Consider the following 25,090-nt stretch of genomic DNA (forward strand, 5'->3'; position numbering starts at 1 on the left):
ACACAAAGCAAAGTTTGACGATGAACCCCAAACATTCATTCCAAGGTTTAAGACATGATTAAGACATAATGATTTCATTCCAAATAGAGGACCACAGAATGGTCTGCTCATTTTAAAATTTCATTTGTAATTTAAAAAAGTCAAGAATAAAAGCAACACCAGTGGTTGCAGCAGTCTGTAAAATGCCCATTGGGCCACTTTCTATTTGTGCAGTGTATGTGGAGAGAGCATCTGTGTACCCCCCCACTTAACAAACTATACATTATGTCTTTCTTTTTTTTTTTTTTTTTACATCTCTGTGGGTTGTAGCTGTTAGGACTTTGATCTTATTCTTAACTGAGCTGAGTTGAGTCTTGGAGTACAGTGTGAGTCAGTGAAAGTTTGTATTCAGTGGCCGATGATTTACCGGCCAGTGACTTTTGAAGTATCTCTGGGGGACTTTGAATGTGCGTATGGAGACAGATCTCAGCTTGTTCAACAAGACACTTTCATCACATCAAAATTTTAAACCTAGCTTGAGAATGTGTTACCTTTTTAATTTGGACAGGGCTGAAAGGGATGTCGGTCAGTTTTTCCTTCTTCTGCTCTGCTTTTCCTTTTAAATTAGTGCCTTAAAAGGATGTCTGACCTGTGATTTTCAGTCTCAGTGAACCCTGGAATTTCATTCACAGAGCATTAAAAATGCAGTGGAGCAGCCTTACAAATGCCTATTGTGTCTGATATACTCATTTAGCCAATTAGGCAGCATAATGGCCTCTTACTTCACATGGTGGCAGGGGCTGTAGCAGATGCCTGGCACCATTACCTCAGAAGACACTGTCCCAGGAAGCAGCGGGAACTGTTGGAACCCACGATGACAAACAGTAAGGCCAGTGGCTCCACAATGCTGACAAACCGTTTGCTGCTATGACCCGGGGGTAAACCAGTGTTGGATATGAGCTATCCCGCGCTGTATCTGGCCAATGTAGAAGTCTGCGTTTCTGGAGAAGTCCTGACAGACCGATGAGTGGGCATCGCCCAGAGCACAGTAAAGGGCGGTGCCACCCACACTGATCACTACAGTAACCAGACAAAGCAGGAAGAGAAGCAGGCAGGAGTCTCCACCGCCAACGTCTACAGAGAAAGACAGACAGAGGGACAGACAGGGGGAGTAGGAGGGAAGATACACATGAGCAAAAAAAAAAATGCACTGGGGAAGTTAGAATTTGTCAACTATTTTGAACAATCAGACTAGTGCGGACTAGATAGACCGATGCGTATGAACTGATGAAGCCCCTTGGATAAGAGGCGAAACGTCTTCCCAGACAAACATATGTCCAGTTGCCTTCGATTCAATTTTCAAAGAGAGAACTATGACCTGGATGAATGAGAACATTCACAGACATATTTTGAACAATGTCACAAATTAGCCTGTTTTATATTGAGGTGATTCAGTGGTTCCAAGTGTATGGGTAGATATGCATCTCCGAATCATAAACAATAAACACACACACACCCTGCTCATAGTTGTCATCAGGGACTTTGAAGCGGACGCGTCTTTTGGCAGTGGGCTTGTCAGGCCAGGGCTCTGAACTGTGAGACACACTCACGTTGTCCACATGGACACTACGTTTCTTCAATATGGAGACCAAGCCAGAGGCTGGAGAAATCTGTAAAGCAAGGAAAAAAAAAGAAATGTTAGGAATGTTAGATTTCTATTTACAACAAATACAATCTGACCTGTTGATCAGTTCATCTTCATTGAGAGGGGTGCACCAGCCATGTCCACCAGGTGTCAGTACACCACACAATAGGCAGTGCTGAACTTTAAACCCTACTATCGCTGACCCTCCAGCTGATTTACTATCAGGCAGTACCAGGCACCACTTTCCTGTGGTAGAAGTTATGCACATTAGACCTCAATCATCCTCAGCTCAACGCAATAGTTTAAAACACAAATTACAATAACAAGTGAACTCTGGCCAAATGGTGGCAGACTACCACGTTTAGCAATACTTCTGCATATTGTTACATTGTGTAGTGATAATGTAGTCATCCACCTGCTGCCTCTCAATTCAGTATTACAGCTTATAGCAGAGGTGTCCAAACTGTTCCACAAAGGGCCGTGTGGCTGCAGGTTTTTGTTCCAACCAAGCAGCAGCAGCACACCAGACTTGACTCATTTAATCAGCTGATCTCATTCTTCAGAGAGTTGATTGGTCAAACTGTGTGCTCTTGATTGGTTGGAACAAAAACCTGCAGCTACACGGCCCTTTGTGGAACAGTTTGGACACCTCGGGCTTATAGTATTACAGCGACCACAGTTTAAAGAATATTTCCTCACATCCTGCTCTGCTATATTTGATGAAAGCATACCACTTCTTTGGTTACCACTGTAATAATAAAACATTTTTTCCATCCACCAGACACAGATATGAAATCAAATTCAGGTATCCATCCATACACAAGTAGCTATATCAGAATAACAACAAAATAATCCTGATAGATGCTGACAGTGTGCATGACACTGCACAACACTTTCAGTTCTCCTACTTTTCTCACAAAGTCTAATTCTCTCAGTGTAGCAGAGTCAAATGTCATATTGCCTTCCATATCCGCAAAACAAATCCATAGTCTGGGATTCACAGTAATGGCAAGGTAATATCATTAGTTCTGCTTCAACAGGGCACTGTGATACAGAGAGACAGAAACCTTAAAATGGCTGTCAAATCGCCAGTTTGAAGTAAACATTGTGAAACTGCAGTTGTGGTTCTACCAGGGTGTTTTTGTTGAGTGCACCAATTACTATGTTAGTCAAAATGTAACTAATCCTGGCAGGTTAAATGCAAACCTGTGCATATAATCCTAACTAACATATATGCACATCAACATTCATGCAAATGTATCAACAAATGCCCCAAAATGCTCAACAAAATGAAATCCACAAAGCAGAACTTGCTAGAAGCTCCCTTACTTATTCACAGAGAAGCATGATAATGATCTCACCTCCTCTACAGTGATGAGTTTAGCCATGTCGTCCAGTGAGGCAGCTTCTCTGATAATGTCAGCTTGCTCTACTTCGTACTCCTCCTCCTCCTCCTCCTCTTCCTCCTCACGCTGCTCCTGCTGCTTTATATGAGTCTCCTGAGGAAGCTGGGCCTCCTGGTGCAGGCAGGGTTTAGAGCTCTCCTGCAGTGATAATGGAATGTGGTTCTAACTTAAATATATAAAGTTGTGAAGACTATCATCCAATTTGTCGCTCTATTCTCTATTGCACAGAGGTTAGTTGTAATCTGTTAATAGAGGAAGTGATCCATTTTATATTTCCAGCAATGTTTTATTAATATGAATACAGGAAGTGAGTAGTTAGTATGAGCTGGAACAGCCATGACTTAAGAAACCTAGAGCAAGGCAAACCTCATCAACAGAAGAAAACAAATACAGTTACTGATCCTGGTACTGGTAACACAGTTTAGCTGACAAGTGATTTCAAGAGAGTATAAAATCACAGCTAAAATAATAAAAACTAGGAACTCACAGATTATATCAATGACAGATTACTTAAAAGCATTTGTCTATATTTATCTATATTTACTATGACTTGTTTTCTTAAATGCATTTGGTAAATTTATTTCAAATTTCAAAGCCACCACAATCTGATATGTACCTGGGTCTTCTCATGTAGTTTCTCCTCAGCTGGGGCTTCCTGGTGTAGCGGTTGTACCTCCACCTCTGCCCCACTGACCAGAGTCTCCACCGGGAGAGCTTTTTGACTAAAAGCAGAGCCTCTTTCCTTCTGCTTCCCCTCCTCGTCTTCCTCTCCCTCATCTTCCATCTCCAAAGCCTCTGCTGCCACCTCTACGTCCCTCTCCTCTTCTTCCCTTTTTGCCTCCTTTCCCTCTGCTGGACCTAAATCTCCTCCCTGCTGCTCTGCGGGCTTGGACTGATCCATTTCTGCAGCTGTAGAGGGGTGCAGACCATTTCCTGTGGCTGAAATGGTGTGTCCTACCCCTCCTTCTGCCTCACCTCCCTCTCTGTCGCTGCCCTGCCTGTCAGTCAGCTGAGATTCATGGAAACAGTCCCTCCCCTCTAATTCCCTATCTGGGTGTTCCCTGTCCTTTTCTGAGATATCAGGGGAATTGAGCCTATCAGCCAAATTAACGGAAGGTATGACCGGATCACTGCTCTGAGAACCGGAGAAGTCTTTGGCTCTCTGCTCCATCCCTCCGTCAACCTGATGGGCTGGATGAAAAAGAGAAATAGAGAGTAGAGGAGGACAGTGGGTTTTGGTTGGGGTGGAGTGTGGTGGAAAGCGGAAGATAGTAAGGAGGACATTAGAGGAAAAAAAAACAAAAAAGTTTTAAGCAGAAAATAAAGAGAGTTGATGAATAAAAACAACTGTCCACACGATAAGGGTAAAATCATTTCCTCTGCTTTGATGCAGTTTGATAAAAGTGAAGTGTTTAGTTCACTTTCCTACTTTGTGTCACAACAGACAAGCATAAAACTTTAAAAATACATCTTTCAACACAGTTACATTCACTGTGTACAATGCTAATCTATAACAAGCTAAAGTCAAGAGCAATCCACAAATGCACAAATCCACAAATGCTACATGTGCAAAAAAGTCAGTATACGGCGTGTCTATAGTGGAAGGCAGCAAAGCAAACAAGTCGACTCAAAGCAACACAAAAGTGTCGAGCAAAACCCCCAGAACATACAGGATCAGTGTGAGTGCTGTTGTGTTGACAGAACATGTTCATTCAGTCTTTTAGTGAGACTGCTGATTGCACTAACCCTTAAGTATGCATGATGAGTGAATAAAGGTACATTAAGCTAGTTTTTTTTTTTTGATCTGATAAAATCCTTTTCCTTGCAGTCTATCACATTCCTCTCTTGTTCTCTCTGTGTGTGGGAGAGGCCACAGTTGTGCAACCAAAACGTATCCACACTATTACCCTGTCTCTCTGTGCACGCATTTGCACGTGCAATTCACACCTTATACTGCTTCCACTCCCCTTTGGTTCATCAATTAGCAAAATTCCAAACCTGGGGCCTTTTGCAACAAGCGGCATACCAGTGGTTTTGCATGCCTTTGTCTAATTACTACAAACTGCAGATGAATTACATGTAACCAAACAATTTGCAAAGCATTTCAGAAGATAAACGTATAAGCTAGATTACTAGCTTTTACCAAAACTTTCAAATGAATCAGGAGATGCAAATGAAAGCTACTTATCCTTTCACTTGAAAGTTCTGGAAAAAGCTAGTTAGTGGACCTTGGTGGTGGTGGTCTGTAGTTAATACAAACCGCACAGCACTCACACAGTCACTCACCTGAGGTACATGAAGGCAGTGCTCCACCCTCTTTGAATGTAGGCCTCACAAAGTCCAGAGATGCACACTGTATGTACACACAAAAGCACAAATGAACATATATCTGTAAAGATAAACTACAACACTTACATACACTACATTGTATTGTAATGTGTAAGTTATACATTACTGAAGAAATAAAGGGGGGTCATTTACACCATGGATTATTAAAATAGATATTTTACATGTAACAAAAAAAACAGTCATTCTGCCTTGTCTTATATGTACAAACAATTGTACATTTTACATTTACTCTCTGCAACACACCCACATACACGAAAAAAAATGAATGTCTTACCTCAGCATCTCTAGCCCTTGGTCTACAAACAGAAGAGAGAAAGAGACAACGTGAGATGGTCAGAGTATTGACGGTCTGTTCTTGGTTTTAGTAAATGAAGATGTGAAAGATGGGTGACCCTTCTCTACTCTCTACAATCTAATATTAGCCCAAACACATTTCCCTGGCTATTACTACGTGTGTGTATGTGTGTGTATGTGTGTGTGTGTGTGTGTGTGTTAAGCAAGGTGAAACCCTAGCAGTGTGATGGCTCAAATGTCTGAAAGTGCAGCAGCAGCAAAGGGCCATATGTTTTAACTATCACTGCAGCACTTACCACACACAAAGATTTGCATGTTCACAATCATACAAACAGATACACACACAAACACACACACCTCACCTGCCTGGGAGCATAAATGTGTATAATGTGAAAGTGTGTGTGTCTGGCAGGTATGATACACTGAGGACTTGCTATTAAATATTGAAAAATGCCAAGGTGGGCTTCATTTGACTAATTTGTAACACTTGCGTGAGCACACTTGACAACAGAATACACACAATCACAAACTTTTTATCACAGAAACTTGACAGAAGATAATAATATGTAAATTTGCAGTCAATTGTTTATTGTTTTGTGAATCACCATTTTATGAAATTTTATGAAATACAACTTGCTCAACTTGCAAATCTGTCACCTGACATAACACATAAACCATATCATACTGTATACTTAAAGACTGTTTGGCATTTAGGTAAAGCAGTCTTATTTGTATTTATCAAATTTGCTTTGGCACAGAGAAGCACTCAAGCACATTTCAGAAAATGTACTGAATTTGGTAACAATAAATACAAAAAAAACACAAAGACGAAAAGTACATGCGAAGAGTGCACAGACACACACACATGCATGCATGCAGACTGACCGACTGTGCGTCTGGCAGATGTGTTTAAGAGTGTCCAGATGTTGGGTTGCCAGGTCAGAGGAAGTCCTTTTACAATGGCTCTCTAGGAGAGATGGAACAACACAGACACAACCCATTATCAGCATGGTTATAACTGTGAGGAAGCCTCTATGTGCTGAACTCCCCTGTAAGCAATTCAAATAAAAATGTAATTCAGGTCCATAGTCCTAAATGTTTTCTGATGAAATTTGCATAATACGATCATTGAAACGACACTAAATTATGCATTATTGGGATCCAATAGAGAAGACACAGAGGCTGCAGTCATACTGTTGAGTAGTTCAGTAGTTACATATCCGGCAATATGTAAAGTAACCCCTCAGTTAAAGGTGTAGCTGTTATATAGAACTTGACTTATTTTAATTACATTACTTACTTATTATTTATTAATATTACATTAAGTATTTTGTTACATAGACAAAAGTATATGTTATGTTTGTAAATATGTGCATCTGATGTACGTGTGCTGTGATGCTTGTGTGTTACCCCACTGCTCCTGTAGTGTATTCAGGTTGTCCAATACCCTCTGGTGATAGAGTCGCTCTAGCTGGATGCACCATAATGCCCTCTGGTCTGAACACCACATGTTAAGAAACACATAAACAAAGAGACGGACGCACACACGCACGCACACACTCAAACAAAATGTAACAGGCACTATGAAGGACAGTTCATACATTAAAACTGCATCAACTCTAAAATTCTTGGTTTTCTCATCATGAACTGTTACAGCTGACAAAAGTAAAGGGAGAAAAGAAAAACATGAGACTTAAAAATTAGAAGCACAAAGAGAGACACAGAGAGGAGGAGTGGAGGAAATCTAGTGAGGCCAAAAGAGACAGAGGGAGCGCTCCAGGATGAAGTCTCTCATGTTTATGGATATGAGCAGCCAAAACACAATCCTTCTTTGAAATGGTTCAATGCTTTCTCTCTCCCTCTCTAACTAATTCTCTATACATGCATGACATAGCTGCACTTGCTTTCTCTTCCCTTTGACTCTTTTATTTCTTCCCTCCCACTGCGTCTCTTCCCTCTGATTAAACCTCTGTCAAAATATCCAGTTCTTTCTCATGCTTGCTCTCCTGCCTTTCTTCTTCCCTTTCATGCATCCCCACGCCCTCCCTCTACTTTGTGTTATACTTTGTCTTTATTGAGTGTAAGTATTTGAGTGCATTTGTGTGAGAGTGTCTCATTTTGTGTGTGTGCCTGCAGATTTTGCATGCACCGCACAATGACAACATTTCTATGTAGAAACAGAAGCTCTGGTTAAGGTTTGGGGTCTACATAATAATGATATATGATATATGATACATGATATAACCTTTTGATCCATCAACAACTGAAAAGCTCAGATGGTTAGCAAAATTTTATTCCACCAGTGAGGGTCTTCATATCCCCAATTGCTCCACTACATGCCCATTGTGCACATGGTGTCAAAAGTCATTTTTGTCTACTCTTAAATCATATGTAAATGCTGCAATCTTTCCTCATCTGACAGATGTACTGTCATGTCAACAGAGCAGATCTGAGTTTAATCTGAGTATCTACCTTCCCTCTGTGTATGTGACTTCTCTCTCTGTGTCTCTCTAACCTGTGATCCTCTGGGCATTCTGTAAAAGCCAGCTCTGATAATGGTGCTTTTTCTCTGTCTCACTTTCTGTAATTCTACTCTTCCTCTCTTCATCTACTCTGTCTGTTCAGTTTCTCTTATCCCCTTCTCTTTTCCACTCGTTTCTGTTCTATCTCTTGCTCTCTTTTTAATCACTCCATCTGTAAAGGCAGCGAAGCATCCGGTAATCTGCTTCACAGCAACAAGTCATCACTCCAAATCCTCCAACTCTTCGATGCAGTGTGTAAAATAATAGAGATTAAAAAACATACAATAGTAGTAAACAGCTGAGAGAAAAAGGGTTAACACTTCTATGGACAGGAAAGCAAGAGGGAAGGTAAACGAAGAGGAGGTTAGTGTATGACACTCTTTAAAATTAAAAATTAAAATAAAAGCTGCCCCGCCACCACCCCTCCCCCAACAAATAGAGATACACACACACACACAGGGTGATAAGGATACAGTCTTCGTGAAGGACAAAGGCCTCAGCAATCTGTAAAGAGAGAGAGAGATTAAAAACTTTAATTAAATTCATGCTTTTATCATCTCCAACCCACAACCATGTGTGTTTTTATCACATCAGTTAAAACTCAGAAGCTATCAGAGGACATGTGCCACAAGAGGAGTTTAAAACCAGGCCGAAACTACTCGCTCACATAGAGTGACTCCTAAACAGGACACAAAAGCAGTTAAATAGGCAGATAGCATATGACCAAGTACTAGGAAACAAGTAGAATATACAAAAATACATCGAAATATTACATTACACGAAGCTGAAATACAGTAACTGTACTACAGTTGCAATAACTTCTATAATCATTAACTATGACAGAAAAACATACTCTGATCTCAGAAACATAATACAAGAGTTAAGCAGGTCCATTCCATTTACAAGAGACTGACTGAGAATGAGTGAGAGTGAAAAGAAAGACAGACAGCAAGACAGAAAAAAAGAGGCCGTGGTCGACACTCTACCTCTCTTCAGCAAGTGTCGCTTTCATGCTGCTCAGCTGATCACAGAACAAGAGAAGTGTGTGTGTGTGTGTGTGTGTGTGTGAGAGAGAGGGAGAGAGAGGGAGGGAGCGAGAGAGAGGAAGAAAGGAGGGCACAAAAGGTTCTCGCATTTCTAATGAAGTGAGGGGTGGTGTGACGTCTGAGTGACCTCTCTAAGTAACTGTAATGACATGGTTCAGATGAAGTTGGAAAGAAGAGTTTAAATTTATCTCTTTTTTGACTATAGTTACTTCACAGATAAGGCACATAAATCAACAAAAGGTACAGGCCAATTTTACATTTCAGCATTTTTTTTCCAAAAACATGACAACCAACACTATGAAAATGTGAAAACAGAAAAAATACACATTTACTTATGAAAATATATTTTCCCTGTACCTTTCAATATTCATGGGAATGTTTGTGATTTTGAAACATTATACTTGTGACCTAAAAGACCTTTAAACTCAATATAATTAATAAGACTGATCAACCTACATGTAATCCATACATTTTTGACATTTTTTCTACACCTCAAAAGACCCTAATATGTCCTCAAGGACAAAACAATTTGTCCATTCTTTGGTCCTTTGGCTTTCTCTGTGGGTTTTCCTGACGTTCACATTAATGGTAATGGTATCAGCTTTGGAATCTCCGGTCATTTGCCTCTTGCTCTCTCACTAAACTAGTTTACAGTTTATTTTAATTACTAAATTAGCTTATTGTACGATTTCATCTGACTCAGATTAACGGCTACTTCTGTACCTGTTACATTAGTATATGATTCATAAACTCATCCAAGACATTTCTGATATTTTCAGAGATCTTAATCTAAAAATAGTAGCACTCACATTCAACCTGGCTGTTATTGTTGTAATATTTATTTACAGGTGAGCATATAATTAGTGCAGTATACTCCCAGTTGTCAATATAGTGACTGTGTACACGTGAGTGCATGTCCAGACTGATTTTTTCAACAACAAAAACATTTTTGTGCTTTTTTTTTTTCAGCAACCTAAATGACTTTTCAGTCAAGTTACTCGTGTCACGTCCTGCTGCAAACAGCAGTATGCATGAATACAGTCGTGCATATTGCTGGGTTTTTTAGTAGATGTAACACGGATGTAGGTATGTGCAAAAGACGTCATAAAAGACTTTTGGAATACTAATCTTTAATAAGACCTCCAAATTATTGCTTTTAATGGCTGGATATCAATTAAACTTGTTCAGAAGCTGTTCAAAGGTTTGACCCTATTGCCCTCTGTTGCCTGGGAAACGCTAATATCGTCTCTGACGGTGCTGGGTCATTGAAGGTAGAAACCTTTTCCCTCACACTTAGCCACAATGCAGCAGTTAAGACTTTACTGTGAAAGCACTGGCTACAATGTTTCCCAAAAGGCTCGTTTAAAAAAAGAGGAAAACCGTGCATCATGGTCACTCTCTTTTTCATTCACTCACACACACCTGTTTGCTTGGAAGTAAGCTTAGCTCAGATGTGCATAGCAGAAGTATCTATAAATCAACTTGACAGAAATATTCGCACACCTTATAACATACAAGTTCAGTCATGCAGGTCTGTGTGAGAAAGAAACGAGCAGAGAAACACTGAGAGCGCCTGTTTTTATGTAGCGTGCATGTGGTTCATGTGCATGAGTGTGTGCTTGTCTCCTTCTGTGCAAAACAGAGACGCTGAAGACACCCATGCCTTAGGGTCCAAAGTGTCATTCTGATTATGGGGTTGAGTGGATAACAGTGATTTAATAACCACTGTGAGAGCAAGAGTTTAGAGAGACTAAAATGGCAGAAAGACACCAAGAAAGAACTTTAAGAAACCATTAAAGAGAAGAGTGTGTTCACATGTGTGAGTGACAGAATTGCTGGTGAGCTTGTAGCATCTGTCATATGCCAGAAGTAAAACAGACAAGTTACCTGGTGAAGGTAATGTGGAAGATGAGTGTCATCTCCTCTTTGTGCCAACTGCTCAAGCGACTCCAGCAGAGCAGGGTTTGGCATAGGCCCAGTGGTGAAAGTGGGAACTGAGAAACAAGTGGGAACTGGCATGGAAGTAATGTGTTCCCAGTTTGAGGTTATAGGTCCTGTGGTGGAAGTGGATTCTGTACCAGTAGTCGTAGGCTCTATGGTGGGGAAAAGGTGTCCCGTTGTTGCACTCATAGGAGTTGAAGCAGTGGAAGTGTAGGGCCTTGTGGTGCAAGCAGTGACTGTAAATGTCTCTGCAGTTGAGGTGATAAGTGCTGCATATGAACTGGCAGGCCCGTAGCAGAAGACAGGCTCTGTAGATGAGGTAAGATGTTCTGTAGTGGAATCAGTATTTTTCACTTCTGTGATACATATGGGCCCAGTTGGGCACGTGGGCCTTGCATCTGAGGTTATAGTTAATGTAGTAGAATCGATAGGCCCTGTTGTGAAGGCAACTGATCCAGTGATGGACATATGAGAGTCCACTTTAACATCACTCTGGCTGAATTCCTCTGAACTGATGGGATATGCAGTTTCTGGACTGATCACTGGAATGACAGGTGATGCAGGCTCTGGACTGGTCCCAGGACTGAAAGGATATGGAGTCTCCAGCAGACTGCCTACAGAGAGACAGAAAGACAGTGGGAAAGAAAAAAAAAAGAGATAAGAAAGACGGAGGATGACTAGGGCACAATGAACCTGCTGAAACAAGATGACTCACAAACAGCTGTCTAAATTCCCGGAGGAAGTAAATAACGGAGGTTATACACAGGTGTATAACGAACTGTTAGAGCAAAGCTGCTTCAAAGCAGTACTAATGTTTAGATTTGGGCCAGAATTCACAAGATAAAGTCGGGACCCAAAAATTTGAGCTACCATAGCTTTATAATAGTAAACTAATCTTTATATTTTTAGATAGATATAAGCTAACACTTGGAGAAAACAAAAGGAGCTCAGTCCTTTGCTATAAGCATTCGTTCCCTGTTAAAACACCCACTTTTTAAGAGGGTACTATTACTCTTTGAAAATGAAGGTAAAGCAGCTAATGTATAATCAAATGAAATTAACTTTATCACCCAAAGAATCGAAGTTCGGTAATAATTCTGTTTATTTCTTCAGTGCACGTGAACACACACACAGTTGTGTTTGGGTCAGGGCTGATTGACTGCTGTCAGGTCTGAAGGCACAAACCCACCAAACATACAGATGTACCATGGGAATCATGCTGAGCTAACGTTCCCACAATAGCTTCTATTATTCTTACTGTTAGTTTTTGTATTTGTGTGTGCATGTGTACGTCTGCAAAATAGAAGTGTGAACATGTGAGCTCTATAAGCTGGTTTTGATAAACACTTACATAGTGTTACAGATTACAATATCTGCCAAAGACAGTGTGTGTGTGCGCGCATGCGTGTGTTTGTGTTTTTTTTTCTAGTTTTTCTGATCTACTCTCGACTACTTCTTTGCTTTGTGGTCCTTTTGTCTCTACCCTCAAATTCCTTTTCTAGCTTTCACTCTACTCATAGCCTCCACCCACCTAATTTGTCCTGTTTCACTCTCTTGATATTCTTTTTCAGTCATGTGATCAGAAACCCCAGTCAGCCTGACCTCAATCTAAAATGCTGACCACTTACAAACACACAAAAAGCGTTACAACAGTCACTAAGCCAAACTATGACCACAGTGTTAGCCTTCACTGCCCTGTTGTTTCTTGAACACAGTGAATTAGTGAAACCTAATACTCAACAAAAAATTCAGAGTAAGTTGTTGGATTAATATTAAATTCAATTTAGAATAAGCTGGGGAAACTATGTAGACTTCAATAGACGACTTCATTTATTTTGTATACTGTTGAAACTGTATTTTTAGATCTTTGTGTTTGTCAATCTTGAGCAGCCTTAAAGCAAAAGTTTAAAAAATCATCATCAAAAAGTACATCTTTTATTCTCAGACTTTTAAGTTCAACACTTTTCTTTTTACCATGGCTCCCAAATAAGATGGTTTAAACACCTTAAAGACTACAGTGTTGGCTGTTGATGGGTTTGTAGTGTGGATGTTCATTTGCACAACTGTGGCTTTGTTTAAGGTGTGAACTCTGTTTTAGGTGGGGGGTTAAACTGTGATTCTAACGCCACAAAAATGGTCAAAAAAGTAATTACTTTTGGCAAAAGATAAGAAGCAAAAATCTGAAACATCATGTGTGACAGTGTACGCCCATATAATACAATATAATTACATTATATGTATGTGCGTATGTTACCTACCAGTTTCTGAGTATGATGAATCAGTCATGGGAGTGTCTGGAGACTGGCAGCAAATTAGACCACTTGATTCCTCTGATTCCTCCTCCTCTTCTTCTTCTTCTTTCATCACCTCATCAATGTCTTCTGTCTCATTCTCCTCTCTACCTCTTCCTGTGTATCCCTCCTTCCCCTGTTCCACCTCCTCATCCTTCCCATTGTTGTTGAAAGAGGTTTTTTGGATAAGCCTGCGCCCTCCCCCCTCTTCATTTTGTGAAGGAGAGAGACTTTGATTCTGTGTGTTTGTCTCATTGAGGTTTCGAGTTTGGGCAGTGAGAGCTTCAGGGTTGGTTTGGTTATCACAGAGGTCAACTCTGCCCACAGGAACATGCGTCATTACTCTGTCCTCCCTCTCAAACTGACCTGGAGATTTAAAAAAATGTAATAAAATAAAGGATCAGCTGAGATTAAAATACTAAAAGTAAAACTGAATTGCTGTACAGCATGAATATCATTTGAGCTAACTCCATATTTTACAGGTTGCAAGTGTAACTTGAGACAAAGCAACAACAACATAGGAAAAAAGCACCTAGTCTAAACATGTTGAGCTTATATTTTGTGTTAAGATTCAGTGAAATTTGAACACTCACCACCATGATCCATTGGACTTCACCCTCACAATGTCTGACCTTTCAGCCTGAAGGTCAGTGCTGCCTGTTAGACCAGCCCTTCTTCAAGCCTGAGACAAAAGACAGGCAGATATGAATGACAGAAAGAAAAAGAAACACAGATAAAGTGAGACTCCACTTAGAGGCAGCAGCAAGAATGAGAAAGGGAGAGACACAAAACAAGTTTAGCATCATTCCCAAGTTGTCAAACAAACCCTCAGGCTTAAAGAGAGTCCTACCAAGACCTGTATTGCAGTGGTATATTTGGACACAAATGCTAACAAAGGTAATCATGTACATGGTGAATAGACATTCTAAGGACTTCCAAATACTTACTAACTCCTATGATGCAACCCTGATAATGAACATAATAGAAAAACAACTGGAAACTCTGTTCAAGCAGTAAATCTGTCAGAAACCACTGACTGGATAAACATTGTCTAGTGTGCTCACATCTACTTGCCCACACAGTTATAGCTCAAAGGGCAATTTATATGTCAAGGATTTTGGTTTAAAATTTCAGTCTTGTTTTAAAAATAAGGTATTTTACTAAGAATAGCTTTTGCAAAACCACTAAAACAACAACTGAGACATTAGACATTATGTACAGAGAGAAAGACCGAGAGGAAAAAAAGGGAAGAGTACGATAGACACTTACAGGGAGGATTTATGACATGGAGACTGCAGCATCAGTGTGAACCCTGGGTAGAAAAGAAAAGAGTAAAATACCTAAGGGAGACTAGTGGCAAAGGTATGCATGGCAATATAAATTGAGATAAAAAAAATCATATACTGTCTGCCCGTATTTGCATACAACTGGCAGGCAAAATATTAGAAACAACAATACAGTCTACTCCAAAACACCAAAACTACAAACTATGGTCTCAAAAGTGATTATAGAAATACATCTCTGACAGCCAAAATTAATTTTTTAACTACAGGATTTATTGCAGGGCTGTTGTTTGGATTAGAATCATGCAGGTGTACAAACTGGTAAGGCAGTGTAAACCAGTACCATGCAATAAAATGCTTTTTCATTTTACTGTCACCCTTCATGTTCACGGTTCGTCAACAACAAACTGAACACAAAGACTGACAGATGCAAAAACTTCTTTTTATAAGTTGTTTTGTCATGTTTTGAATATAAATAACTGCATCTCCTGCAAATGAGACAGCTGCCAGTGCCTTAACCTTTCTATCTGTATCACCTGTCATCTCCATACAACCAGTTTCTGGACCTATACAATTTAAACACAAGCAGTTGGCATTCAGGTCTGTGAGACAAAAATTGTTAGGGGCATGTCAATTTTGAGGATTGCAGTCTGCAGAAGTACTACGCACTTTCAGCATACACACATGCAGCAGAAATGTTACTGTTAGCTAAGGAAATCATCTAAAAAGAAGTTTATAACATCCTCATATAAGTGCAAAGAACTCCTCTTCAAATATTTTACTGACTTTGTCCACTGGATGTAATATTCATGATTGTAACCTCCACCAACACTGATTTAACATACAAAACAGTTTTACTCATTTTGGAGATATTTTGATTCCACAAAATGGTAAAATCTAAATCCTCCACAAACAAAAACATCCAGGCTAATGACAGGCTATCTCGGGGGAATGAGGCTGTCCTGGTTTCCTGCAGCACTAAGCTAATAGTTCTTCCTGTAACCCTGTATTGCTCTGTGTAAGACTCATCAAACACTTAAAAAAAGAGAGCCAGGACAAACACGCTTAGTACAATTTTGGTTATTTGTGTCCCTTTTGTTCTTAAAGCCCTTATGGGCATTTTGCACAACATATGGCAACACACAAGTGTCCCAGACAAATACCTTGGGAGACGAATCCATGAGCAAACCAGCCCTGAGGCCTGCAGTCTCCAGAGGGGGTTATCAACCTATGGGACAGTGTAACCATCTTACGTTTAGATTGCATAAGCTCTACATATTTTAACAAGAGACAACACCTATAGCCCAATGGGAAACAAAACCAGCTTTCCTACATATTAAGGCTTTGAGACCCAAATAGAACCAGATATACTATCAGAGGCTGTTTTGGAGTCTAATTAGTCCAAGCCCTGAATGTCCCTCTGGAGGATAAAACAGTCCCAGACCATGACAAACAACCTTGACATTATGGCTTATGCAAGAACAACCTACAGATTACACACACACACGTTACTGTAACAGTGTAACAGGCAGACATCTTTTCTTTTTTATGCTTTGTTGAGTTTTTTTTTTAATCTACAGTTTAATTTCCCTCTCCAACAAAGCCACCTGTCCATACAACCATCTATCCTCACCTCTTTTTGCCTGTGCTCTAGTCCACGGGGGACCATGAATAATGAAAGACAAGAGAGGGGATAAACAGAGAAGGGAATTCAGCCAAAAGGACAAACACAAAGGTGGAAGAAACAGACCGGGTCCTGTGAGAGGCCACTACTAAGACTTGAGACAGACAGCAGAACCACGAACAGCAATATAGCTTAACACATGAAATCAGCTGACGAGCTGTTAGGTTATGTGTAGACGTTGTATAAATTTCTTATAATCATTTTTAAAAAATTAAGCTACTTAGGAAATGAGATGTACAATATTTGCAGTCATTGCACCTTAGTCATTTAAAGAGGTGGGACATTAGTGTTGGGAAGTCTCCAGCTACAGTGCAGAGTGTGTAATGACTCGTAAAGTTGGACCTAATGTTATGTCTATATACATTCTCAACGTTAGCCATTGTTAGATAAGTTATGACTCTCACGTCAAAACACGGGGAAATTACAGGCAGTGACTGCAGGCAGTCATTTCCCCCGTTAACATAACTGACAGCTTCACTTGACTGTAAAAACCGGTACTAGAGTGATTAGCTTAGTAGCTACCGCTACGGTTCAAGCACAGTGTTGATTTAACGTTACGCTTCTTGACAGGTTTGAACTGTTTGCAATAAAACGTCTGAGTGGAGCTAAGCTAATACCTAGCTAGTTGAAGTGAGCCAACGCTAGCTGAATGCAGATATCTAACCGTAAAGCTACGGTGACAAATTCGTTAGTGTTAACGATACAGTATGTTGCTGTTGCTAGCTAACGCGAGCTAGCCGAGTGTAGTAGACACATCTGGGCAGCACGCCGCGGAGAAAACCTTAAAAACATACACCTATGTTTGCTTAACATAAATGCGACAGATTCCATATTATTGGCCATTTGCGCCTCTAGCGAGACAAAACAGTAAAACGGTACTTACGGCTGATATGTGGTCTGAACGGTGAAAGCTGGGGCATCAGACACCTTGCTGTGGATGTTGTTGTAAAGACGGTAGGTGTCACCGACAGACAGCAAGGGGTCGTTCATGCCGCTGTCATCAGGCCTGCACTCTGCTGCTGCTGCTGCAAAACCTATGGACGCAAGATGCACTGTCGCCATCTTCTGTCTCTTCATTGTTAGTACGTGGATTCGGTTCAACGGGGGCATTTATTCCAGTGCTGCAAGCAACTCAATCCAGTGCCTTTTCTCTAAATTGACCTAATTTCTCTTCATGGTGCTGGCACACCCGGGTGTTTACAGTGCTTTGGGGGATAGCTATTGGTTGAGTTTAAGTATTAGAAACTTCAGGCCACATTACATTGTGGACTCCTTCATGCAACCTTAGAATCCAAGACCCAGACTTAGGAGAGGCAGTCATTCAAATCTACCAAGTAGTCTTCACAGTAAAATAATTTATTTCAGAAACTATATTATCATGCAGATGCATTACTGCTTGGCATGTGTAACATGAAACTAGACAACTGAAGCACTCATAACAAATGGCCATATCATTTCAAAAAAAGAAAAGCAGTAAAAAGCATATGATCAACCAAATAGATCACACTGTGTTCAGTGTGTGTCACCAGAGAGGTAAAGTAATAGATTATGTCTGACTAAAACTGTCAGATTCACCAAAGTAAGAGCACTGATGGTGCAACCACCTTCTAAAAACAGCCCCAAAATCACTTTCTCCCCCACACTACATTATCAAAATTCTTATTTAATGCGTTTTTTTTTTATTAGACACACAGCTTATACACTCCTTAAAATGACATTTTATACATGTACAGAAGCTTATGCACTCACATTGAATATACAAAAATATACAAGACATGAATCTATGAAGTGAAAAACTTACTTCCTTTGCATTTGCAGTCCTTCTTGCTGAATACTTACAGCACTACTCTTCTCCTCGAGATGACAGTTTGGAAAATTACTCAATACAGGATACATGCAGAATTATGTTCTGTGAAGCTGCTGTCGCAATATACTGTATACTGCAGAAGAAAAGCTTTGGTATCAATTATTATATGTAGTACATGCCTGTTTCTGAATTACTGTATCATTTGCATGACTTGGTGAATCCATGCTGATGCTGTGTTCATACAGGGATTTTTCTTATATGTGATTTAACTAATTATTCAAACCTTTATTCTGCAACAATTTGAAAATCTTTCAATTTCAGAGACAAGTCTTTTCTCCAACTGACAATCAGTTTGATGAAAAGTGGATTACATGCAGTATCTTGTGAGGGCTCCAAAACTAACCAATTTTCTTTTTTTTTAAATCACAAATCAAAACTCATATGAATCCAGGTTCAGGACAACAGAGTAAATCATTTGAAGTCATTTCTCCATTGTCCTGAAGTACAGTTAGTTACAAACATTTTCATAATTTCAGTAACAAAAATATTTAAGCAGTAAAGTTGTGTCCATTTCATTAACATTTATTACTATTTTATGTATTTCTTTATGTATATATGTCCATCCCATGTTTGATGACATTACATATTTTTCATTTTTTTCGCATTACACCATCATTATATTATACACATATGTTTGTATGTACTTTTTTGTGTTTTAATTTCATAAATCTATACATGCGACATGTTTTAGCCCCAGCCTTCTCTCTGTGTGTTCTCCAGGATCTCTTCATAGAGCCAGCTCTGTGTGAACTCCTGGCTTTTGTCCATCAACTGGAACAGCCGGAGATACTCCTCTGGATATACGTGTCCTGTCAATATGTCCTCAGGCATGCTCATTTCAGATAACAGCTTACTCCCACTATCTGGTGACCACAGACTAGAAAAAAACAGAAAACACCAAAGAGGTAGAATAAGATAGAGGGAAACACAATCACAAGGTGTGTCAAGTGGCACAGCCTACAATAGTCTGAGACCACAATGAAAATGTCTGATATTTTCACATAAATCTCAAAGTAATCAGAATGTTTGAGAATTTAGAAGCTTTTTAAAAACACAAGAAATTATGTCACATAAATTGGAGAAGAAATGTTTAAGATTATGCACTATTTCTAGGTCAGCAATCAAATTTAAGCAAATTTCAGACAGTGAGCAAATGAAAACCTTTCCTTGAGTTGAATCCCTTCCATTGAAGACTGCATTCAGATGACACAGATGGATTTGATCTACTCATCAAGTAACTCAGCTGGCAGACAGCGTTGGCCTGTTATATATAAGGCTGTGCCTCAAGTTTCCAGCAGATCACTGCTCACTTATTGCATTGCTATAGCATTGTGATAGTGAGAAAAATGGCAGAAGAACTAAGTGAAAAAGTCATAAGCTCTATACTTACTCTAAGCAAATTGGGGCTTTCTCAACATCAAATTATAGCTAGACTAAAGTTTTCTAAAGGGGATGTGCATGGAACCCTAAAACACTTTGCAGAAACTGGATCAGTCGTATCCGAAGCACATAATTCACCACACCATCAGAGGGTCAATACATCAAGTTTAGTTCCATGATCACAAATGCAGAATTTGCAAAATAAATAATTAGAATTATATTGAAAAGAAATGCAAAACAGAAGTATCTTGAGGTCTCAGACCTTTGGACCACACTGTATAGCTGTAGGTCTTCCACCAAGAGCAGTTGTTTAATGCAACATGAGCAGTGTGTGGGCGGAAAGTGTGTGAGTTCGTGAGGAAATGAGTGCATTGCTTACTTGAGCCTGTCCATGAGTTTGACCTTCCTCTTTGCCAGACACTGTTTGACCATCATCAGCAGAGTTGAAGCATTAGAGGGAGTGAGGCCTGCAGAGAACAGGTCAGCCCGTGGACGCAGACGCACCAGACACAGGTGGTCATTGGGAAGCTGAGGAGAGTAAGATGGAGGAGAGGGGGCATTGTACTAAATGCACTATACCAATCAAGTTAACATGGCCATTAATGAGTCTGCTCTCTTCCTTACTTTGACTTTAGGACCTGGTGCTCTCTGTTTTGAAGACATCACAAATGACTCCCAGGGCTCCTGCAAAGACAGAGATGAGGAGATTGACAACTAGAAGACCCTTTCCATCAGATTTCTCTACTTTATTTTGAAAATGTGTGGTATTAGCTGCAAGGAAGACTTTTAAAATGAAGAAATGTAACGCTTTTTTTCTTTTCGCTTTACGCTTTTTTTTCCTCCTTGCACAAAGTGAATCAAGTAACCAGGAAAACCTCAAAAATTATACAGTATATTAAGATAAAACCAAATCAATTCCCTAAGGCAAAACTGGAGTCTTGCAGTAGCAGACAGTAAAAGAATGCAGCAAACCAAATTACAACATGGATAAGAATACAGAAAAAAATGGCCAAATTAATCACAGAGACATTTGGGCCTGGTGCAGGGTCAGATGAAGATTCATGTGTTGTGCATCTCAACAATCAAGGACAAACAGCTCAACAATGCATGACAACTAGAAGACCCTTTCTATCAGATTTCTCTACTTTATTTTGAAAATGTGTGGTATTAGCTGCAAGGAAGACTTTTAAAATGAAGAAATGTAACACTTTTTTTCTTTTCTTCTTTCTTTTAAAAACAGAAAAGACTTTTTTGTTTTCATCTGCATAATCATCACAAAGTTATTTGCCACCCCCCTGCATACTGTACCTTGTGCAGTAGTTCAATATCACAGGCCATCTGCCAGAGGACACCGAAGGCTCTGTAGTTCATCATTTTACCGGGATCTGACACCAGTTTCTGATGGAGAAAAGAAACTGTTAAATATTTTACAGAAGGATCAAAGAAACTGTCAAATTATGGATGCATTTAAACTACTAGCCACTGGTTTCCCTCAGTATCAACTAGTGATTATGTTGCCGGCACAGTTAGTTATTAAGTGAAGATCTGAGCCCACAGGATGTGTGAGGGTAAGTGTAACCATCTCCATCCTAGTTGCACACAAACACACCCATCCAGGGTGTCCTCTGATCAGTAGACTGACTGATTTTCTCCTCCTTCATTTCTACAGATAAGAGGTTAAAAGGCCCTCATTCTTTTACCAGGTATTCCATTTCGCTCATGAAGAGGTTGAGCTCTATCCTTCCATATCTGTAGACAGACAGCCGTTCGAACAAAGCGTAAACCGTCTTCAGCAGGAAGCTACGCTCATTACGCTGGGGCAGGATACCCACCACCTTCACTGGGATGTCTAGAGAGACACATACATGAATATATTACCGAAATGCACACTTAAGAGAGATGATGGTACACTACACAATGCCCAGTGTTCATTCAGTTAGGTGTACTATTGCGTAAAAGCTACATAGCAAACCATGACACTGATGCAATGTGATTTTATTTTTTCCAAGCCATTAAAAATTGTAAAAACTTATCTAAATGCTTGAAAATCATGAGCCGCTGAAACGGTTACAATAATCAAATGTTTTAGGTATTTAGTATATGTTCAAGGTTAGGATTCTTGGCTTTGCTTGTTGTCAGGATAATACTTTATGAAAGAGGATTTGTTTACAGGCTCAACTACAGTAACAAAATCGCCTTTACTTCTATGTATGTATGGGACGGTGAATTTGCATCATAGCAGTATCTTAGGTGCGCTGTACTGTTTGTGTGCATGTTTTTTCTTCTCACCATCAGTCCAGCTTGCTTCTGATATTCCAAGATCAGTGAACAGTTTGTCTGTGAACATTACAGGGGGTTTCGGGCTTCCACTGCCCTTGGGATCTAGTTTGAAGTAGTCACAGTGAACCACCTCCAGCTGACCATCAAGACGGCCTTCCAACTCCTACAACATGAAAACATTGTTTATTTGTCTAACTGCTACATCAAGGGGAAAAAAGATGAATCAAAGAAATAACACCTATTGCCAGTGATCTGAATCAGAACTGGGGACTGGTTAAGCCCCACGCAAGGATACAAAAAGCGGTGTCATTCTTAGAGATGTTTGTGTTACCTGTAGATCGGGTAGGAAGTGCTTATCCCCTTCAAGAGCCACAACTCTCTGAGCTCCAGCATTTAGAAGTGCCCTAGTCAACACCCCAGGACCTAAGAAAGACAGACAAAAACAGAGCTTTTCAAATTTGTTGTTTCACTGACAATAATAATATATAGTGTACAAACTTATAAATCATAAAAATCCACAAAGTTACACAAACAATGAACTTGCACAAGAACAAAAATTCATACATGAAGTCCACCTCTATGTTTCACTCTGATGAAAACACTGTATAAATACATACCTGGGTTACAGTCGAAGATAACAGCTTTAGAATCCTCAGGTGCTAAATGCTGTGCTACCAGTTTCGCCAGGTCTGGATCTACCAAGAAATGTCTGATTTTTTTACAGGACAGAGCACGACGTACATTCTCCTCTACCTCCCCAAGGTCCAGGAAGTCATATTGACACAGTGGACGACATTGGCCCTGGAGAAACACATATAGAGCAGTTTTAACTACGCATGAAAAAAAATGCTAACAATATATTGTGAGCCACAGTCATTTTTTTCCTCTACTTTATTTTTACAGTTTGCACAAAGTCAAGATTTCTCTCAATGTGTGCATTTTCTCCTTGCACAAAGTGAATCAAGTAACCAGGAAAACCTCAAAAATTATACAGTATATTAAGATAAAACCAAATCAATTCCCTAAGGCAAAACTGGAGTCTTTCAGTAGCAGACAGTAAAAGAATGCAGCAAACCAAATTACAACATGGATAAGAATACAGCAAAAAATGGCCAAATTAATCACAGTTGGTTGGGGGGAGACATTTGGGCCCGGTGCAGCGTCAGATGAAGATTCGTGTGTTGTGTATCTCAACAATCAAGGACAAACAGCTCAACAATGCATGATATCAGACCATGGCAGTGAAAAAGAATGTGATAACTGATAATGTGACTCGAGACATGCGGGCTGTTTAACATCTCCAAAGTACCTGGTAAGATCTTGGTGATCCCCTCAGAAGAGCCAAAGGAGGGGCAAAAGTATGTTTGGGCTTTCTGGCAGAAATTACTAGAAAATTAGTGAGTGGTTGGAGAACTATAGACCATATCTATTGCAATCTTATGTCATCAGTACGTCTCTAAGATCTTCTGATCAGGGTTTGTTGATTGTTCCCCACCCCAGACTCAAAACTATAGGACCCTGTTGCCTTTAAAGTCAGACCTCCTGAACTTTGGAAACTCTCAATTTGGACTTAAGATTTGTGGACACTGTGGACACTTTTAAAAAGCTCAAGACCAATCTTTTTAGACTTGCTTTTAACTAATGTTATTTTTTATCCATTTAATGTTTTACCCATTATTCTTATACTGTCTATTTGCTTTGTCTTTCTTTATCTTGTAGTGAAACATTTTGTGACATCTGATCTAGGAAGGTGCTATGTAAGTAAACTTTACTTACTTACTTACATATGTGAAAGTACATCATAGAGATATCACAAAAATTTATATATTACAATATTACAAATCAAAAAATTTCTCCTAATTTCACACACAATAAGTACAGAATCACAGATATCAGTAAATCAATAACAGACAGGTTGTGCATGTCACACATACACTACAATGCCTACCTGTACAGTCACAGCAGACAGGTTCCTTTGTGTTAGTGTTGCGGAGGGAGACGTCCTCTCTGTGCAGGGCTGCTGTGAACATGGACCAAGTGTAGGCCGGCCAGGACCCGAAGAGAGACAGTCCAGGCTGTAAGCCCTTCTATGAAGCACAGGAGCGCCAGAAACACAAAGGCCAGAGGGACCCACAGGGACCAACACTGTCTTGCGCAAACAGGATCTACTTCTGATGGTCTGGCAGCAAGCAGAGCGCATCATCAGCTCCACCACTCTACAGATCTGGATGGACATGGTGGACCAGTGGATGTGTAACTACAGAAGGGTGGAGGGAGATTTCAGAACCTCTCAAAGACGTCACTGCCTGGAGGAAATGGGGAGGAAACGGGACAGGGGATGTTAAGATGAACAACAATTTGCTTTAACAACAGCAAGAGACATTTAAGAGATACTCATTTAAATTTGAGAATGTACTATACTTCTTAAAAATACTTTGGTAACTTAAGAGTATCCACAAAAATCTTTCTAGCATCTTTCTTGTTCTAGCACCTAGCTAGGTGTTTAAAAGTCCCCTTTCAAATGGTCAATGCGATAACTAAAAAAAATAACAGCCGATTGTTAATACGTGTTTATATATAATTAAAATTAAATTAAGGGTGTAAACAAAAATCTCGGTAACGCGTGTGTCACACAGAGGACACTCGCTAAGTTTACACGTGGGTAGGTAAACTTCCTCTCCTTAACATTTGCTAGTTCGCATCGGCCTCACAGGACAGCTGTTCACTGTCCTTTACCCTGTAAGGTCACAGACTTGGGCCAAAGAGGCACAAAATAACCTGTCGGGCTTGATGTTACATGACAGCGGTAAACAATTTCCAGAGACTGATCATATCACTGTTGTTAGCCGACTGGCTAGTGGTGCGCTAACGCCAGTCAAAGCTACTGTACGACTTGCAATTAACGTGTTTTTGCCCGGAGAATCGAATACATACCTACTTGCAGAATATCGTATATGTCCCAATCTTACGATAACAGTTATTTTAAGCAGGCTCTCGGTGGTCTTTTTGGTGGTAACGCTCCGTGACATTGAGCCCTGATCATCCTGACCCTTCGTTACTTGTTTTTGCAAATCGTGTCGTGGTGTTGCTTGCGCGTCTGACTGTCGTCATTGACAGGCGACA

The 25,090-nt window shown here is 40.0% G+C and overlaps 2 protein-coding genes across 5 annotated transcripts; both read right to left on the minus strand.

The window, feature by feature from the left end:
* Positions 1-238: 238 nt before the first annotated feature.
* cnsta (consortin, connexin sorting protein a) lies at positions 239-17,463 on the minus strand. Of its 3 annotated transcripts, XM_041037231.1 has the most exons (15): positions 17,324-17,453; positions 15,920-15,984; positions 14,743-14,785; positions 14,067-14,155; positions 13,441-13,839; positions 11,129-11,796; positions 8,669-8,699; positions 7,084-7,170; positions 6,559-6,640; positions 5,654-5,675; positions 5,317-5,383; positions 3,647-4,221; positions 2,986-3,168; positions 1,496-1,649; positions 239-1,113 (listed from the first exon to the last, which is right to left on the minus strand). In XM_041037231.1, exons 4-15 carry the CDS (start codon positions 14,077-14,079, stop codon positions 905-907), a joined length of 2,490 nt encoding a protein of 829 aa, XP_040893165.1. In that variant the 5' UTR covers positions 14,080-14,155; positions 14,743-14,785; positions 15,920-15,984; positions 17,324-17,453; the 3' UTR covers positions 239-904. The 3 variants fall into 3 exon arrangements, with proteins under 3 accessions (XP_040893165.1, XP_040893155.1, XP_040893174.1); XM_041037221.1 differs by lacking the exon at positions 15,920-15,984 and having other exon boundaries at positions 17,324-17,463; XM_041037240.1 differs by lacking the exons at positions 14,743-14,785; positions 15,920-15,984.
* A 371-nt stretch (positions 17,464-17,834) lies between these two features.
* On the minus strand, positions 17,835-25,057 carry tfb2m (transcription factor B2, mitochondrial). Of its 2 annotated transcripts, none has more exons than XM_041064280.1 (10): positions 24,906-25,057; positions 23,916-24,273; positions 22,585-22,768; positions 22,299-22,390; positions 21,977-22,130; positions 21,388-21,536; positions 20,996-21,085; positions 20,312-20,371; positions 20,067-20,215; positions 17,835-19,184 (listed from the first exon to the last, which is right to left on the minus strand). In XM_041064280.1, exons 2-10 carry the CDS (start codon positions 24,201-24,203, stop codon positions 18,995-18,997), a joined length of 1,356 nt encoding a protein of 451 aa, XP_040920214.1. In that variant the 5' UTR covers positions 24,204-24,273; positions 24,906-25,057; the 3' UTR covers positions 17,835-18,994. The 2 variants fall into 2 exon arrangements, with proteins under 2 accessions (XP_040920214.1, XP_040920130.1); XM_041064196.1 differs by having other exon boundaries at positions 17,836-19,184; positions 24,902-25,057.
* Positions 25,058-25,090: the final 33 nt, after the last annotated feature.

The sequence above is a fragment of the Toxotes jaculatrix genome, chromosome 1 (assembly GCF_017976425.1).
Source record: "Toxotes jaculatrix isolate fToxJac2 chromosome 1, fToxJac2.pri, whole genome shotgun sequence".
NCBI classification, from domain to species: Eukaryota; Metazoa; Chordata; class Actinopteri; family Toxotidae; genus Toxotes; species Toxotes jaculatrix.

Bases quoted from the DNA above. Each gene is read 5' to 3' on its own strand.
- cnsta (XM_041037221.1), bottom strand. The intron at 11,797-13,440 runs GTAGGTAACATA...GTCTCTCTGTAG, and splicing joins TTCATCATACTCAGAAACTG to GCAGTCTGCTGGAGACTCCA. The intron at 6,641-7,083 runs GTAACACACAAG...CATCTCTCCTAG, and splicing joins TACACTACAGGAGCAGTGGG to AGAGCCATTGTAAAAGGACT.
- tfb2m (XM_041064280.1), bottom strand. From the start codon at position 24,203: ATGTCCATCCAGATCTGTAGAGTGGTGGAGCTGATGATGCGCTCTGCT. The intron at 22,391-22,584 runs GTATGTATTTAT...TGTCTTTCTTAG, and splicing joins TATCTTCGACTGTAACCCAG to GTCCTGGGGTGTTGACTAGG. The intron at 20,216-20,311 runs GTAAGGAAGAGA...TACTCTCCTCAG, and splicing joins CACCAGGTCCTAAAGTCAAA to CTTCCCAATGACCACCTGTG.